Genomic DNA, 18,231 nt, shown 5'->3' with positions numbered 1-18,231 from the left:
CTTCTGGCTGTTCTGTCACCTCTCTTTTCTGGTCAGCATGAGCTTGACATTCTTGATGACTAAGAGGCTTTTGTATCCTGGCGGCTCGACAGGAGGAGTAAAGGGCAGAGACGTGAACCGTGGCCTAGGGACAGTGTGGTCCGCCTGGGCCATGTGGCACGGGCCTTGCAGTCCCTGCTGTTGCTACTGAAAACATGAGACACTCTGTGGTTGAAGAAGTGGGATGGGGAGGGGATGGATCCACTGCCTAGTTTTCAGACAGAGAGTCCCCTCATGCTCAGAGACAAGCAGACTTTAGGGGTGCAGACATTCTTAGTGCCGCGGGGTCTGTAGCAGATGGCTGTGTCCCATAGCAGTGAGGTCTCAAAGGCGGGCCGCTCCCCGGAGACCTGGGAGGGCGGTGCGAGAGCTCATTGTCATATGCAGCTTCCTGCCCTGGTCTCAGGCGATGGCCTATTCCTCACTTCGGTGTATGAGAATATTTATTCTCTTAAGATAAAATACAGACTGAACATCTGAGACACCCAAAAACAACTCGCTAATACCATGTGCGACCCATGTGAAATTAGAGTTGCCTCGTCCAGGAACCTCAGTGTGCCTTGAGCAGTTACGAGGTGCTGTGTGCAGTGCGGTTTCCTGGAAACCAGCGTCCCCTGTGGCTGTCCTACAAGCTGTGCCGCTTTCCATGCCAGAGCAGGCTGCTGACGGCTGTGGCCGAGGTTCTCCCCTGCCGCATCCCGCCTCATCTGAGAGGGCTCACGCCCTGCACCATGACCCGCCTTGGCTCCTGAGTCCTAGGTGTGCTCTGGTTTGTTGGGGAAAGTGCATTCCTATTAGAGCTTGACTTAGGAACAAATTTTTCGACACAGTAGAAAATTCACTTAAATCTAGAGGTTGGACAGAATGGACTGAAATGATTTTCTAGTTCTCAGAAGATTATTTTTTTCACAAAATTTTAGGAAGTCTTTCTGATTTGTGTTTTACTTTATGTAATTAAACTGTTAATGTAGATGATGATACAAGTATTCCGTTCTTCTAGGTATCCAAATATATCTTGTGAGTTGCTCACTTCCGATGTCTCCCAGATGAACGATAGACTGGGGGAAGATGAATCCCTGCTAATGAAATTATATAGCTTCCTCCTGAATGACCCCCCCTTGAACCCACTGCTTGCCAGTTTCTTCAGCAAGGTGCTAAGTATTCTTATCAGCAGGAAACCAGAACAGGTAAATACTTTTTCCCAAAAGGTAAGTATTAGGGGTGATCATCCCTCCGAGATCATCCTCAGGAATTTTGTTGCCTCACTGTTCCAAGTGTACTTTTAGTCCAGCTTCTGTAAAAGAATATGTTTTAAACTTTAAACATTCTAGATGTTCTCTGGCTTAACACTGATTTACACATTAATGAATATGTTCTAACTTGACATTCTTTTCTAAGTGCCTCGTGTCTCAGTTTTTAATAGACTGTAGTTTCCTCTCAGCAAGCAGCTGGAAGCCCAAGAAAGCTAATATCTGTCTGGGGGAAGGCACTGTGGTGCATACTGAGCAAATGAGTATGGGAGTGGAGTCCTAGTAACTTTAAAGGGATAGCTTTTTTTTTTCTTTCTTTCCCTTGATGATTACAAATTAAGCTTAAATCAAAAAGCTTTCCTAGAAATGTGATTGATGATTGGGGTATACAAATGATGATTGTTTCTACTTTGATTCCACTCAGAATTTAGGTTGCAGCATCAGGGTGTAGACTGCGTGTACCTGTGTAGCTGAGTAGTGCTTTGCAGAAAGGCGTGCCTGGCTGCTACAGCAGAAACCGCACCCCCCGCCCGCTTCCTTCTCTGCCTCCTCCTTTTTCTTCTTGTTCTCCCTCCTCCCCACTTTGTTTGGCTCTTAACCAATTCAGATGTCCTTGGGGAAATTCTTTTCCAAGTGTCGGTTGTACATATAGTAGTCCCTGAAGTGTGGTCTGTGGACCAGCAGCATGAGTGCCGCCTGAGAACTAGTTAGACATGCAAGTTCCCGAGACGCACTCCAGACCTACAGACTTGGCCACCCTCGGGCTGGGCTCAGCAGTCTGGGATTGTAACAAGTCTTCCAGGTGATGGATGCATGCTGGAATTTGAGAATCACTGCTCTAGTGGATATTGGTGTGAAAAAGGACCTGCTGACCAAAGATTATGATCCACTTAGAGAAACAGGCCACCAGGGAGCATTGAGCCTCAGATGCCCAAGTAGGAACTGGCAGGCCTGCCGGAGTGCAGAGAGCAAGGGTGTGGTGACCGGGGCACAAGTGGTCAAACCAGTTAGGCCCCGGGACCCATCCGTGCTGTCAGCACACATGGAGAGACTGTTTCTATTTGAGGCCCAGTGTGTCTCATATGCCAACGTGAAGTGGATACGTGTTTTGTTTTAGAGAGACGAGGTCATTCTTTCATGCCTTAACTGAGCACAATTACCTGTCTGCATGTGTTGGAATTGAGATTCTTCTTTCTAAGACAGTAATCCCCAAGTCGTAGTTACCCTGACACAGGTTGTCTTTCTGTCCCCTGCCCTTTGATGAGAAATAACAAGACTGCTTGACAGCTACAGGAAAGTGCAAGTCACCTCATAGCCTAAGTTCCTGCTCAGTTCCAGATGGTGGTACGATTATCGACACAGGTCCTAGTTCTCAGCGTCATGAGTGAGAACGCACTTGGAGCTTTTTGAATATTTGTGTTGCTCTGCAAGGTCAGACATAGTGTCGGTGTAAAGAGGGTGGGGTGTGCCAGGTAAATACTCAGGAAAGGGCCCGCTCACTGCTGCTCCTTGTGCATCTTGGTTCAGGACTGCTGGCATGAGAACGGGCAGATTCAGTAGCCCTTGCTCTTTTAGCTGCCGGAAAGGGTCAAACCTGGCACCTCTCTATTCTGTTTAGAACTGAGTGTAAATAAAGATTTCCCATCACATGACATATTAGTAAGGATATATGAAGGTGCCAGCAATGAAAAAAAACAAAATCAGACTCAGTCTGTCTTAACCGATACATTTATTAGCTCGTGAAGCAGGAGGCCCAGTTGAGGGGCACCAGTTGGACAGTTGAGCACCTCCACCATGTCGTCGTCTGTACAGGACACCCTGCTCTTCTTGCTGTGCTTTTGGGCTCCATGTCCAGTTTTCCTCCTTCCTACTCAACTGTGTTGTAAAAACTTGTGTGACTCAGTTGGGAGCAGATGAATTACGTGTAACTTCTTGAAGGTAGCACAACATTTAACCTCATTGTGTGGAGAAGCCGCACGTGGCTGTCAGCACTCACGCCTGGCTCCGCGTGGGCAGCAGCTTGGGGTGGCTGTTAGACCTCCTCACATGTGACAGTGGCGGGGGCATGGCTTTTGGGACATACAAACCTAAGTTTAAATTTCAGGGCAGCTGCTTTTTAGCTTTCTAGCGAGATATTTCACCGGTCCAAGCCGTGGTTTCTGCATTTGCAAGATCGAATTAAGCAACTCACCACATGGGCTTTTGAGAGGCTCCAGGGAGGCTGTGAAAGCAGCTGCCACGCTAACCCGCTGCTGCTGGGCTGCGCAAGCAGGTGACGTGTGTGCACCGACGGAAGTTAGAAGGAGCCCAGGGGCACAGGACAGAGCAGTCTCCCTCTTGTCTCTGCACAGAAGAGACCCAGGTGGCAGGCAGGACGTAACTTGATTTCCCTCTTCAGTCTCACTATAACTTCGCCCTCTTCCACACTTGCTATCCGAGTGTGAATCTGTTCGGGTGAATCGCTAACGGAAAACCCATGCGCGAGGCTTCTATAGCAGGGGGTGTGTCTCTTTGATGGAGAATCTTTATGTTTTGAAATCTTTCTCTCACTTGCTTGAGTAGAATTACGACTTTAAATAGGTATTCTGTGTTTTAGTGGACAGTTTAATAGACTTGCTTTATGTTCATAAACTGAAATGGTATATTCTGTTGCTCTTAAATTTTTCATCCTTTTTAAGAGTTAAAGTAAACAGAAATAAAAGATTCTGTTACGGTGTGTTTGTATTAGGGAATATGTGCTAATTTGGGAGTTTTTTGTTTCCTTAGGGGTTTTTGAATAGTGTAACAATGAGCAGGCTTCCCAGCTTGACCTCTTTTTATGGATTCAGCATTTGCCATTCCTCCACTCACGGTGGTGGTGGGATTTTTGAGGGGGCTGTGGGAGGGGCAGGTTTGACAGCATTCTAAAGTTTATAGTTCCAGGTTACATGTCTTTCAGATTTGGTTTTTGTTCTCCCCTAGATTGTGGATTTCTTAAAGAAGAAGCGTGATTTTGTAGACCTTATTATAAAGCACATAGGAACTTCAGCTATCATGGATTTGTTGCTCAGGCTCCTGACATGCATCGAGCCACCACAGCCCAGGCAAGAGGTGCTGAATGTGAGTAGAATGATCACTGTCCGTGACCACGGAGGGGGAGAGGTGTGGGAGCCCGTGGGCTGCTGTCTGCTGCGAGGAGGTTCAGGGGTTTGGTAGGAGAAGGTGGTCTGGGAAACTGGGGGTCAGGGGGAAGGGTGGTAAAGAAGGTCTTCCTGAGACAGGAAGAGATTCAGATTTTGTAAAGATTAAGGTTACAGATGTGCCCACATCCCTAGGCTCCCAGGATGGTTCTTTGTGAGGGTTCTGTTCCCTTTGCTGGCTTGTCAGTCAGTGGGGCGGGAAGGCAGCGTGGGCTGAGGGTTTGTCTCAGCACTGGCAGGGCTTTAAAAGCAGCTGCACGCCTGCTGGGAGCTGCATCGTCCTGCATGTGGTTTGAGGCTTCTTTCTTGAGAAGACGGCCGCACCGCAGGGCTCTCTCCATAAGTCGAAATGGGGAGGTGTCCACACACCCGGGGAACAGGCTGCAGAAGCAGCCTTCTTCTCTAGGGCTCCTAGGATAAGAAGGAGAGCGGGGCTTATTTCCCAAAGGGCACATGCTTGACATTTTGGGGAGCTTGTTATTTTAGGATCCATGTGCCTCTTCGGGAGCTGTCTTTGGTGGGATTTGGGTGGGAAGAGAGAGGTGTGAGTAACTTGAAGACGAGGTTTCTCAGAGACTCGTTGTTTTCTGTCTCTTCCTCTCTTGTTCTCTGCACTGCCAACCTTCCAGAACCGCTCCTCAGTCCGTTCCGTCTTTAGTGCTCAACCTGGAATCTTAGACCTGACTCATTTCTCTGGAAAGGAGATTTATTGAAAATGCTAATTTTGATTAAAGAAGCAGAGGCAGGAGGGCCTGTTAGGTGACGACCAGGAAGGGGATGCCCCACAGAGGTGGGCAGGGGTGCCGGCCTGTGTCGGTGTGAGCGGGAGGCCTGGGGTGGGGTCGGGCTGGACCTGGAGGCGGAGGGCCAGGCAGAGGGCTGCCAGGAGCTGTGGTCCTCCCGAGGGGCCCCAATGTGTGGACCGAGGGCAGGCCCCGAGCTGCCTACGGGAGGGCCTGGGGTGGGACACCGCTCCTTCAGGTGTGTTTCTGTGGGTGTGAAGAGAGGGTGAGGATGCTGGGGAAGGCTGGCGAGGACACGCGGGGAGGCCGCCCTTACGTTTGGGTTATTACAGGGGGAGGGTTTCAGTATGGTTTTTGAAAATTTCTTTGGCCACTTCTGGGTTGAATTTTAAAGCCTGTTTCCAAAGGAGTTAGATGCGCCTCGGGAGGGACACAGTGATAGGTGGTTGATGAAGGCATAGGCTGGGGGAGGGTAGCTAGAAACTCCTAAATGACTGACTGCATTTGGGGCCTGCTGCTGGAGGTTCGTCCAGAAGCGGGCCGTAGGGGTGGGGCTGAGGGTGGACAGGCAGGGCCCTCCGCCCCACCCCGTCTGCACAGGTGTTACCATCCTCTGCGTTAGGACATTGCGACTCCTGGTGTGGTCCCAGACGTCCTCTGAGAGCTCATTAGAAGTTGTAAGCTCAGGCCTCGTCCCGGCCGTACTGAATCAGAATCAGTCACATTGTAACCAGACCCTGGGAGGGGGATACGTGTGCACAATTTACAACAGACTTGGTTTTATGAAGTTCCAGTTGGGCCTCCACCTTTGTGGTGCCTCCCAAGTGGCTTCGTTTGCACTTCCCTTCGGCCTGTGTCCTTCAGGCGCCGGAGACAGCGTTAGGTTTTCTCTCAATGCCTTCACGTTGGGCTTGTTTCTGGTCACCCAGCTCTTGCCCCTCCTTTAACCTTCGGGGGGTGTGCTTCCTTTCTGGGTAGTGAGCGTCTTGTTTACTGCTGCTCTTCCTCACGGGACTGGTATCACACAGCCAGGTTCTCCTTTATTTTTATTTCCGTCCCTTCGAACTTTCATTCACAGCAGTATTCCGTGTGTAGATGAAGAGGAGACTGTCCTAGTCAGGATAGTGGCTCTTCCGAGCGAGCAGCAGGGCAGGCACACCCTGCTCCTGTCGTGCCCCCACCCCACCTGTGTTTTCTGTGATGCTTTTGGGTTTGAAATCTAAAAGTTGATGTGTTTTAACCCAGAGTCTTGATACTGAATAGTTTTTCTCCGTCTTTCTGAAGCTCTTTTAAAGTGAATACTCTTCTGCAGAAATGAATTCCATCCCCCAGCTCCCATGGACTGAAGTTCAGATGCTTTTAGTGCTCAGTGTCTGGGACGTTCCCATGGCTAGGAAGCTGATGTATAGGATTTTTTTATGTGGGCATTATAAGTCGGGGAGTAGTTGGTACTGTTGACTACTGTTAAAATGATATATTTACTGGCATTTTCCTTGGGGGACTTTTAATTTCCTGTAGTGTTCAAAGTCCAGAGAAACCTGTAACATTCTACTTAAAATGTGATGGATATTTCCAAGTATGTTAACCTTCATTGGGGCTTGAACAAGAGCCACTCATTGCTATGATCACTTCTACAATGTGTTTTACAGTGGTTAAATGAGGAGAAAATTATCCAGAGGCTTGTGGAAATAGTTCACCCTTCACAAGAAGAAGATGTAAGTATTTTGTCTGGCTGTAAACTGATTTTTTTTTTTTTTTTTTTTTTTAAAGAACAGTGTTTCTTTGGGCACAGAGCATAATTGCATGAAGTGTGAAATAGAGGGCAGGTAAAACAGTGATAATCGGGCATGCTTGGAGTTGACAATTTTCTAAACACTAAAGGCTTTAAGAATACTGTGTTTCGCTGATGTGCAGAAGATGTCCAGGAGTGTGGACAGCAGCAAGGTGTGGCTGTAGCAGGCTCGTTTCTAGAGCCTGGACCCTGTGCTGAGTCTGTTTGCCTTTGTTACAGACCCACTCCACCCACACTTTGTAATAACCCACCTCTAGCCTGAATGACACAGCCGCATCTGCATTTGTGTTTCCGGGCTTCGGTGCCCTGGCCCGTTCGGCTGTGTCCTGGGAGCTGCAGGTGGACCTGGCATCAGCATTGGCCCTGCTGCTCAGTTTGCAGATTGAGCTCTGCCGAGTGGACACCTGTCAGGACGGGGTCCCCCAGGCCAGCCAGCATGGCCCTGTCAAGGAGGCTGCCACTCTGATTCTCTGCTGCTGCTCTCGCCACCTCCGGTAGCAGGCTGAGCCAGGTGGGATTGCAGTATTCAGTCTTTTTCACCTGCAGGCGTGACAGTTCTGTGCTGCTCAGCCTAGTGTCTGTGAAGGAGTTGGTTTAGAGAAGGTGCAGGGCATGTCACGAGGCCCAGGGGGCCTCCTTGTTCTCGCTAGGGTGCTGGCTGGGCAGGAGAGTGCAAAGACGGAGGCACCAGCGGGTGTTTCTCTAAAGGCCATTTTTCTATTAAGGTGGATCTAGCCCCTCCCCTCTCACTCTGGTTCATTCATAAATTTAGTATCTGGAGTTTATCTGAGACCAGATATTACAAATTTCTCAAAAAAAAGGAAAGAAAGAAAAGAAGAGCTCACTATTAAAGGGGCTTTTGGTTCTCCATCATTCCCCTTGGAACTGTGTTACGTTGTTGGTGTGACATTGAAGGCACGTTCCAGTGTGTCAGGTGCCCGAATGTGAGAACCCTGCTTGGAAGGAGCGTTGGTCTGAATGGGAGGCAATCCCTGTCCTGTCGTGGGATAGGTGGCTCCACGCGTGGGCATGTGGGGCGTGGCTGGGCCTTTCCATCCACAAGGAGCACCCAGCTGTGCGCCAGGCTCGCATGCCTCCAGGCTCCGGTTCTTGAGCAGAAGAACTTGGTGGCTCAGCAGGACACTGTGGCTGCCTGCAGGGTCCGGCGGGACAGGGAGGTGAAGCCCCTCTCTGCAGCAGGTGCTTCTGCGAAGGGCAGAGTGTTGGGGGGTCAGCACCTGCCCTGCTTGACGTGCAAAAAATTTATTTTTGCCCTTTGGACAGATAGCACTGTCCATACTTCTGTGCTAAGTGATAACTTACGTGCTATAATTGTACTGACCAGTTTATGTTTACTGAGGAAATGTGCTGGGCTCCTGGCTCCAGTCGGTGGGTTGTGGTGTCCTGGTGTGCGTGTGTCACCTGTGCTGGGATGTCATTGCTCTACCTGCCCTGCAGGCGATGGGCGGTGCCGCACGCCACCGGGTGCCGCCTGTTTGCACGCTGAGAGTTCAGTTTTCTTGTGAGGTGAATAACACTGCACACTTGGGGAAGGTGTGCTATTTCTTACCCGTTGTAACATTCCAGAATCTCTGTTTGCCTTTTTTTTTTTTAAACCAAAGAAGTGTGTGCATTTTTCTGTGTAGATAAAAATATATTTTGAGGGGACTTGTTTTTCTCTTCAGGTATTCAGTTGTAAGCTTTTCAAATAGCAGCATGTCCTGTGCGGCATTGTTAGGTAGAGCTCATTGGCCTCGCCGGATAAAATACTCCTGCTTTTAACGTGTCATTTCTTTTGAGCTTGACTTTTTATTCATTGTATCTTACAGCCAGAGTTAATTTGTGTCATGTCTTAAGCAGTTTCCTCCCTAACTTTTTATTATAAATTTGACTTTTGACATGTTTTATAGTTGAAATTGTCTTTTTTTTCCCTGTAGCGGCATTCAAATGCATCACAGTCACTTTGTGAAATTGTTCGCCTGAGCAGAGACCAGATGTTACAAATTCAGAACAGTGCAGAACCAGATCCTCTACTTGCCACTCTAGAAAAGTATGTTTGAACAACTCTGTTTTTGTCCTTTGTTCATATTGATGCTATTTGATGTGTTGCCACTGTGAGATTGGTAAGTGTTCCTTACGTGGGAATCACGTCCCTGGAAAGTAATACCCTTGGGTGGGCGGGAAGGAAGGTAATTGCTTGTCCAGTCCCAGCCATTTGTGATGCCCTGAAGAGACAACAGGGTAAGAATGTAAATAAATGACATTTATATGTAGACTGAGCTTTCAAATAGTTTAACCTACAGAATTCTGTAAAGCCACCATAAGATGAGTAACCATATCACAGCTGTATTCATGGGCTCCACTGGTCTTTGGTGACAGATTTCTTATGTACGAACTAATTTAACCTATTTTAATGAACAGTTTTATCAGAACCCATCTTAGGGTTTACTGTACTTCTGTGGCTAAGGGCAACCGTACCAGACCTGATTTGAAGGGGTACAATGTCATGTATGTTTCATTCCTTTGTACTGTGTCTGTCATTTTTTTAGATAATTTCTAAATGAATAGCCACGTTCTGTTTTGGTGGAAGATGGCTTGGGAATGACATGGTATTTGAGATTTGTTAGTGGCCAACCTGTGTGTACTAGTTTTTCTGGAATCAGACATTTTCAGAAAGGGTTTTTAGCATCAAACATGGGCATACACTTGACATGCATTCATATAACTGAAAGTATTTTAGTAAAGAAAGAAGAGGTATTTTCCCAATTAGATAAATAATGAAAAGTTAGCCTTTAGTACCAATGGCTGCCTCGTTCAGTCTTGCTGCTGCTGCTGCTGCTGCTGTTCCTGTTAGCGACTGTCAGTTTGGCTTCAGTGCTCCTGCGTAGCGAAGCTTGTTTGCACCTTTCGGCTTAACTACTTGGAAGGCCGTTTTCTTTATTTACTGATTTTTTTAATCCTCAGCCAAGGATGTGTGTACTGATTTTAGAGAGGGTGAAAGGCGGGGACTGAGAGGGAGAGAGAGACGGGGACGTGCAAGGGAAGCCTTGAACAGCTGCCTCCCATCTGCACCCCGACTGGGACCCACACCTGCAGCCTTTGATGCACGGGAAGACGTTCAGCCACCTGAGCCGCCCAAGCCAGGGGACCCCTTTATTAAAGGAAAGGTTTGTTGTGTGCACTGTTCATTCGCTTGACAACTGTGACACAAGCAAGGAACAAATTAGAGACAATGTACCTAGTTTTAAACTCTTCTGAGAAGTTGTACTTCCCAGTGTGCGTTACAGGACAGGGTGGCGTTGACTAGTCCTCTTCGGTAGCAAAGTCTAAGGTTCCCAGTGCTCGAGCAAAATGCCATTGTATCTGCCCCGTCTCAGTAATTCTTGGCATTACAGCATGCGCTTTGCTTTTATAACGTGTAAGGCATTTCACATTCAGATTCTAATGATTGTAGTGTTAGGTTGAAACTGCCATTTGAGTACATTGAAAAAATACTGAAAAATAGCTATTTCATGACAGCGCTGTTCAAGAGAAACATAAAAGCTATGTGTAATTTAAAATTTTCTAACATTAAAATAAAAAATAGGTAAGATAAATTTTAATAATGTATTTTTTATTTAATCTAAAATATAAGAAATAATATTTCAACATATATATGCTTATTAAAAAAAAACTATTAATGAGATAAAGTTGGTCTGCCATAGCTGCAGGATCCTCATCTGCGGATTCAACCGCAGATCTTCTCAGCCTCGGATCAGAAGGACAGGGGGAGCCTGGGCCGGGGAACACCGTGGCTCTGAGTGCTGTCCTCTACTCCAGGACGGCTGTGGGTGGGTTCCTGGTCAGGGCGCAGGCCCAGGCTGCAGTTCCAGCCCCGGCTGGGGCACACACAGGAGGCAGGTGATGGTGTCCCTCTCTCAGTCAGTGTCTCTCTCTCTCAAATCAATAAAAACATATTGATGAATGAGGATTTAAATATATACATACGGAAAAACACTCAGAGGGCAAACATTACGACGTTGCTGAAGGAGTACTGTGTGCTGAGCACGTGGAGACTTGTTTCCCTTGTTTCCTACCCAACGTAGTAACAGCTGTTCACACAGCACTCATGTCGCATCACGTGCTCACGTGCACAGGAGGATGCGCGTAGGTTACATGCCAACACTCTGCGGTAAGGGACTTGAGCATCCTTGGGTTTTGGTATCCATGGGGATCCTGGAGCCCTTGGTTACTGAGGGATAGCTGTATTCTGTAGTCTTCTTGTACAGTGTTTTGGAAATCCATCATGTACTTTACACGTAAGATAGGTCGGTCAGACCAGTGACTCTGTGAGTGTTCAGCAGCTATCTGTGGGGAATGGCTCCTACATCAGATGTTGCAGGCCCATCAAGAGTGAGCACTGCGGCCTCCAGCAGCTGTGCAGCCCTCTGCTTACACAGCTCCGCCCCAGCCACGCGGGGCCTCGCCCTGGGAGCCTGCGTGGCCAGCTGTGACATTTCAGGCAGCGTCTTTAGTCATTGGATGCAGATCGGTGCATGCTCAGAATTGATATTGTTGAGTATCGGTTGGAAGAGGTTTCTTCAAAGACATGGACCTGATGAGGCTGGGGCCCCACCGTGTCACGAGCCCTTAGCGGTGGGGAGACTTACTCTGCCCCCCACACTCTTCCTGAGACTGACAGCCAGCCCCTGAAACAGCAGGCTTGGCCCATGGTAGTCACTGAGCGTCTGTGAATTGAGAACGTACACACTGACAAAAGGCTTCATGCTGTGAGCTTATTAACTTTTATTGCTCGTAATAGGTTTTTTACCTATTTGATACATTATTATGTAAGAATGTAATATAAGAATATTATCTAATATATATATATTCTTGTATATATTATATTATAATAGTGTGTTAGGCCAATCTACTGGCAATATGTAATATACTTATGCCAAGCAACGCACACGTACCAAGCAACGCACAGGTGTGTGCGTGTGCATCCTAGGTATGAAGGTAAGTGGAGGTTAGCACTCAGAGGCAAGTTTGAAATGAGCTAAGGTTCAAGAGCATGGTAGCGATGGGTGGGGGGCTCAAAGAGCTCTAGGAAGGCGGTCTGGAGTGGTAAACCACAGACAGTAGCTTTGGAGGCAATCTGGGCTTAAATGGAGTGTATTCAATTTAGTGGCTCCGGAAAATTTTCAAGTTCAAAAATCTCTTGAAAAATAGTTATGTTAGAGAGAGTTGGACTGTGCAGCTCTTAATTTTTAATACCAATAAATGGAGAATGAGTTGGGGTTTGCTCCCTGTTGAGCCAGTAAGTTTTACAGAAGTGAGTCATTCTGTGACTGCCTACGTAAACAGAGAAGATGCATGCCATTGTCTCCAAGGCGCAGGTAAAGACCCTGTGTGGCCTTGCGCAGCAGGCAGCTGACCTCAGGGGACTTGTCCATGCGCGCCCAGGATGGGCGCATTTTCTCTCACATGTGAGCGGACACCGTGTGTGAAGATCTCTGGAGGCATCCCCTGTACCCTGCTGGGCAAGCTCAGTCCCTTGGGTTATGATTCCTTCTGTATTTGGCGATGTGTATGTGTTCAGGTAAGACAGAATATGGCTCAGCCACTGTGTTATCTTGACCATCAGACATGTGCAGGCGATCCTGTGGCTCCTGTCCAGTAGTGGAGTGCTTTCTCGGGTATAGTAGGCTTCGAACTTGATGTCCCCGTGAAGTAGCGCGGGCCTCTCCGTGAGTGCTCCAGGCACAGCGCTGCCTTTGGCGGAGGCCCGCAGGTCGCTTCCTTGCAGCTCTTGGCGTGCTGGGGAGCCGCTTTCTGCAGGGCCTCCCTGGAAGTCAGGTAGATGCCAGCTTTACCTGCTTCCCCCAAGGAGAGAGATTTCTCCTCCTTGCTGGCCTCCCCTGCAGCGGACCCAGCGTTGGCGTGCATGGAGCACTGCTGTGCCTTGGGATGTCTGGCTCAAGCAGTGGGGGCGGCCCGGCTGGGCTGTGTGTGACCTTGTAAGGGGGCTTCCTTTGCTCAATCTGCGTGGATTCTGAAAATCTTTGAGGTCCTGAGAAGCAGAGGTTTTCCTTGAGGAGGGCCACGCAAGGCTCCCTGGCAGCCCCCGTGTGTTCGACGTCAGTCGCACCTCGCCTGTGTGCAGTGGGGGCGGCTGTCGCAGGAAGAGCCTGCAGAGAACGCCGGGGGCAGTAGTCCAGTCAGACCCATTTCATTGCTACCGCGTCATACTGATTTACCACATTTTAAGTGTAAAAGGCAACGATTAGTGTTCCCTTTTACCTGTTTTACATGTTTGTTAATTATACATTAATGCTTTTGTGGGTAAATATTTATGGCTTCTAATTAACTTTTCTGAAAAATTTCCCTTTTCTCTGGGGGTGAAGGGTTCTAAGTCTCCCTGCCCCAGCCTGGCCACTGCTGCCACCACCGCGGCGGTCGGAGTGGTGATGTCCAGTCTTGAACTGTTTGTTCGCTCTCAGCAAGGTTGGCAAAAGCAAGCAAGGCACAGGCAATTTTGCTGAGGGGAGGCGAGTAGGAATAGATGTACAGGAGAGTGATGTTTGTAATGAGCAGAACTGCTTGTCTACTTTAATAAAGGTATTAAAAGAAAATACTGTTAAGTGAAACAAATTAGCACCCCTGACACTGAATAAATATTCATAAATTGCGTAATATTTATTTCACTGGTGCCTTGACCTTTTTCTCTGAAGTTGTTACTGGTAAATGATGTTACAGTTGGCACTTGCCTTGTGATTTGTTTCCCCAGGCAAGAAATTATAGAGCAGCTTCTATCAAATATTTTCCACAAGGATAAAAATGAATCAGCCATAGTCAGTGCAATCCAGATACTGCTGACTTTACTTGAGACCCGACGGCCCACGTAAGCTTTTCTTTTATCTCATAAAATGAGTTCTTTTGTTTTGCTTTTAGATTTTTTAAAAAGCTAAAAGTCGAGTCTTTGGTTGTAAGCTATAATATAATGCCCTTGAATTTCAGGTGCTAAATCTTTTTCTGCTGTATAAACTATAAGTAAATCTAATGTGAATGCAATATGTAGGGTTACAGTTGAAAAATATGGTTTGGTGAACACTATTGGCAGTATTTGGACTCTGGTCATTTGGGGTTTTGCAGTAACAAAAGTGCTACTAAAGAGTAAGTGCTATCATAAATCAAAAACATGCCTGACAGCTTAAAATGCAAGAGAAACTTAATTTTTGCTGAATAAAATAGGGGTCCTGGTTGGTGGGCAGACCTCTTGCTGTTGGTGACTGGGGGACGGTCTGCCTAGTGATCTTCCCTCCGCCTGCCGACTTGAGGCCTCGGGTTGTTTGAGGGCGAGCGTGGGGGCGGGTTCACGTGCGGGGTGCTGCACCGCAGGGCTCTCTTACAATGAACGGGCAGGAAACTGAGACCCTAGAGAAAAATTTGTGCTGAGTGCTCCGGAATCAGGAATATCTTTCCCATGTGTGTGCCCCCGGACAAGCCCTCGAACGTTTGACCAGTGCTGATCTACTTACTGTTCATTCTCTGATTGTCCCCGGGAGCATGGTGAGGAGCGATGTAGATGTGTTTCTGCAGTGTGTGCTTTAGAGATTAGCGTTTGTTTTTATTTGGTGCTAGGCCCATCTAACCACCAGAAGGCACAGAGGGGGTCAGGAAGGCTCTGCTGTCAGCGTTGGGGACTTCGGCCATCCAAGGTTTCTGGGTTTGCTTTTAACGTGTTATCTTTGTTTCTAGCAAAACAGTGAACACAGCCTTACCAACCCCTGCTTCCCAGATTCCTGCCCTCTCCGCGTGGTGCACTTGCTTTTCGGCCAGCGCCAGTGGAGGGCATTGTGTCAGCTGCGCTTTACGCCTGTTGCGATTTTGGGATTGTATCTGTAATTTGACTATGGCTTCCCTAGTTAATCATATTTTAAATAATGTAACCGAAGCCTATGGCACCGATCAGGTGATGCGGGACTGTCAGTCTTGCTGCAAGGCAGTCGCGCCTCTCTTAAAATGGTTTAAAAGCACATGAAGTGGTGCTGTGACTCGAGAACAGAACCTGAGAAAAACTCGCTGCTGCTGGGAGTGCAGCGCAGGAGCACTGCGGCTCCTTCCAGAACTCGCCCCGCTCGGCGCACAGCCCAGCGCCCCGCTCCTTGGTCTTTGCCCAAAGGAGCCGAAAGCTCATGGCCACAGAGAAACCAGTGCAGTGTTTGTAGCAGCTTTATCCATAGGTGGCAAAACTTGGAAGCAACCAAGATGTGTCCTTTAGCAGGTGAGAGGATCTAAGTGAACTGTGGTAACTCCGACAATGTAATCGTGCTCATGGCTAAAAAGAAGGAACTCTGAAGCTGTGACAAGACCTGGAAAAACCTTAACTGCCTATTACTAAGTGAAAGAAGCCCACCTGAAAAGGCTGCAGACTGTGTGATTCCAAGTATATGATGTTCTGGAAAAAACAAAACTATGGAGACGGTAGAAAAACTCAATAGTTGCCAGGGATTGATAAGGGTGGGGGGAGATGAATAGGTGAGAAAAGAGGATTTTTAGGATAGTGAAAGTACTCTGTATGATATCGTAATAATGGTATGTCATTATACATTTGTCCAAACCCACAGAGTACGCCACCCGTATATAACAGTGATGTAAACTAGGGACTTGGGGCGATGAGGATGTGTCAGTGTAGGCTGATGGGCTGTAACAAATGAGCCGCCCCGGGGGTGTGGGTGAGGGGGATTTATGCTTGCGTCGTGCTGGAGGGGATGGGGCAGTCCCTGACCCTTCCCTCCGTTTTGCTGTGAACTTGGAACCTCCATATATAAAAATAAAGTGTTAATAAAAGTTGATCAATGTAACTCACATCAGACTAAAGAAAAACCATGTGATCACTTCATTAAATTCCTTTATTGTAAAATCTCTCAGCAAATAAGAGATAAAGCCCTCTTTTTAAAAAAAGAGAAAACCCATAGCCGACATTTTTCTTTAAGGTCAAAGACTGAAACGATACCACCTCAAATCAAGGAACACAGATAGCAGGGATATTGGCCATCACTGACCCCACTCTACTTCGTGCTGGAGGTTGGGGAAAAGCTCTCATCCAGACCAGAAAGTCAGGTGTAACGCTGACTCTGCTCACAGATGTCAGGCGTGTCTTCTTAGAAAATCCTAAAGAAGTCACGAAACACCCCTAGAGCTCAGAAGTAAATGGAGCAGGATTGTAGGCTACAAATAAGGTCGGCATTCAAAAGGTAGTTGCATTTCTTTATACAAGTAGCAAACAACTAGAATTTGGAATTTTCATAAAAATACCATTTATTTTAAAAGTGCTTAACCATTTTGAACTCCTTTGGATAAATAAATACCAAGGAGCATGATTGCGAGGTTGCAAGGAGATAAAGGAAATATTTAGATGTAAACACAATGCCGACACCATTGCTACTGATGGTCAAGGGCAGCCTAACTGGAGGGAGACACTGCGGGCCTGGGCTCGAGGGCTTCATGCCATCTAGATGTCAGCTCTCCCTACACTGACTGGGAGATTCAGAGCAATTCCAGTTAAAATCCAGGCCGGGTTTTGTGTTGTGTGTTTTTGTTTTTGTAGAAAGCAAGGTAATTCTAAAACATACATAGAAGTTCAAAGAAAATGCAGTAGCCAAAACAGTTTTGAAAGAAGCAAACAAAATTGTACTGACACCTCAATTTGAAGCCATAGTAATCAGGACAGTGCGGTATTAGTGAAAGGGCAGGCAGACCACTGGCGCAGGACAGAACCCGTAAGTAGGCCCACACATGCAGTCAGTTGGTTTAAAAAAAAAAGTTTTATTGAATTTATTGAGGTGCCTTTGGTTAATAAAAGTATATGGGTGTCAAGTGGTCAGTACGTTCTTCACAGAGGTCTGGAAGTGATTCATTGGAGAAAGGATCGCCTTTTCAGTAGGGTGCTAGAACATCGTTTATCTGCAGAAAATTGGACCTTGCTGTGTACCTGGCACATTATGCAGAAATTAACTTGAAGTGGATCCTAGAAGTAACTGTAAATTCCAGAACTCTAAAAGTTCCAGGAGAAAATCTATGATCTCAAGTTAGGCAGAAGTTTCTTAGATGTATCACCAAAGCCCGATCCATAAAAGAAAAGTTGACAACCCAGCCTATATCAAAATCCTAAATTCCGCTCTTGGAAAGACTCTGTTAAGAAAATCAGAAGGCAAGCCACAGGCTGCCAGAAAACACTTGCAAATCTCATTTCTGAGAAAGAACTTATATCCAGATATATGCAGAACACACAGCAAGGAAAACAGTCCAGTTTTTTAAAAGGTCGAGATATTTGAGCACTGAAAGAATGTTGTCTATATATATACACACACACGCACACATCTACACACATATACATATATGGGTATGTGTACACATGCGTACATATATATAGCAAATCCATGAAAGGATGGACAACAGCATTTGTCATTAGTGAAAGTCGAGTTGAAACCACATTGAGATACCACTGCACCCCTTTTGAACACCTTGTATTTATTTCCTGTTTGCTGTGGCTTCTTTAACAATTTACCACAAACTCTGTGGCTTAAAGTGACAAATTGATTCTCTCACTGAGTGCCAGGTGTCCAAAATCAAGGCATCAGCAGCACTACCTCCCATCCAGAGGCTCAGCGAACACTCAGCCTTCGTCACCCCCAGTTTCTAGTGGCTGCTGGCCTTCTTTGGCTTGTGGCCACCTCTTCACGTCACCCTCTCAGTGTCTGTGCTTCTCTCCTACAAGGACACTAGGGGTGACACTTAAGGTCCACCTGGACAATTCAGGATAGTCTCATCTTAAGATCCTTAGTTAACCATGTGTTCAAGGTGACAGTCATAGACTCTGGGGATTAGGGTGTGGACATATCTTTTGGGGGCCACTGGTGAGCCTATAGCACAGCTCAAATAAACCAAAAGAACGGACAGTGCCCAGTGCTGGTGACGCTGCGGAGCAGCTGGAAGTCTCCCATGTCGTGGGGAGTGCAGGGTCAAATAGCCACTTCTAAAAGCAGTTTCTTATTAAATTAAACAGACACTTACTGTATTATTCAGCAATCTCGTAGGTATGGACAGAGAGCTGTGGGGAGCCTGTACAACGCTACTTGGCAGTAAGAAGGAACAGACTGAGGTGCGGAGACATCCGTCACTTCCGTGCCTCCCGAGTCTGCGCCTGCATTTAATAAAGCTCTGCTGGGAATGTCCACATGGTT

The 18,231-nt window shown here is 47.2% G+C and overlaps 1 protein-coding gene across 13 annotated transcripts in view; it reads left to right on the top strand.

Annotated features, from left to right (window-relative positions):
* The window catches only part of PPP6R3 (protein phosphatase 6 regulatory subunit 3), a 112,838-nt gene that overhangs the window by 53,291 nt on the left and 41,316 nt on the right, over positions 1–18,231 (top strand). For all 13 annotated transcript variants that reach the window (XM_054570775.1, XM_054570785.1, XM_054570784.1 and 10 more), the window contains 5 exons: positions 1,040–1,226; positions 4,251–4,388; positions 6,861–6,926; positions 8,941–9,053; positions 13,773–13,886. In XM_054570775.1, the coding sequence (XP_054426750.1) occupies positions 1,040–1,226; positions 4,251–4,388; positions 6,861–6,926; positions 8,941–9,053; positions 13,773–13,886 (618 nt within the window). The remainder of the gene's footprint in view (positions 1–1,039; positions 1,227–4,250; positions 4,389–6,860; positions 6,927–8,940; positions 9,054–13,772; positions 13,887–18,231) is intronic.

The sequence above is a fragment of the Pteronotus mesoamericanus genome, unplaced genomic scaffold (assembly GCF_021234165.1).
Source record: "Pteronotus mesoamericanus isolate MK-2021 breed Mesoamerican mustached bat unplaced genomic scaffold, CSHL_Meso_final contig_214, whole genome shotgun sequence".
NCBI lineage: Eukaryota > Metazoa > Chordata > Mammalia > Chiroptera > Mormoopidae > Pteronotus > Pteronotus mesoamericanus.
This window is presented reverse-complemented; position numbering and strand designations above follow the sequence as displayed.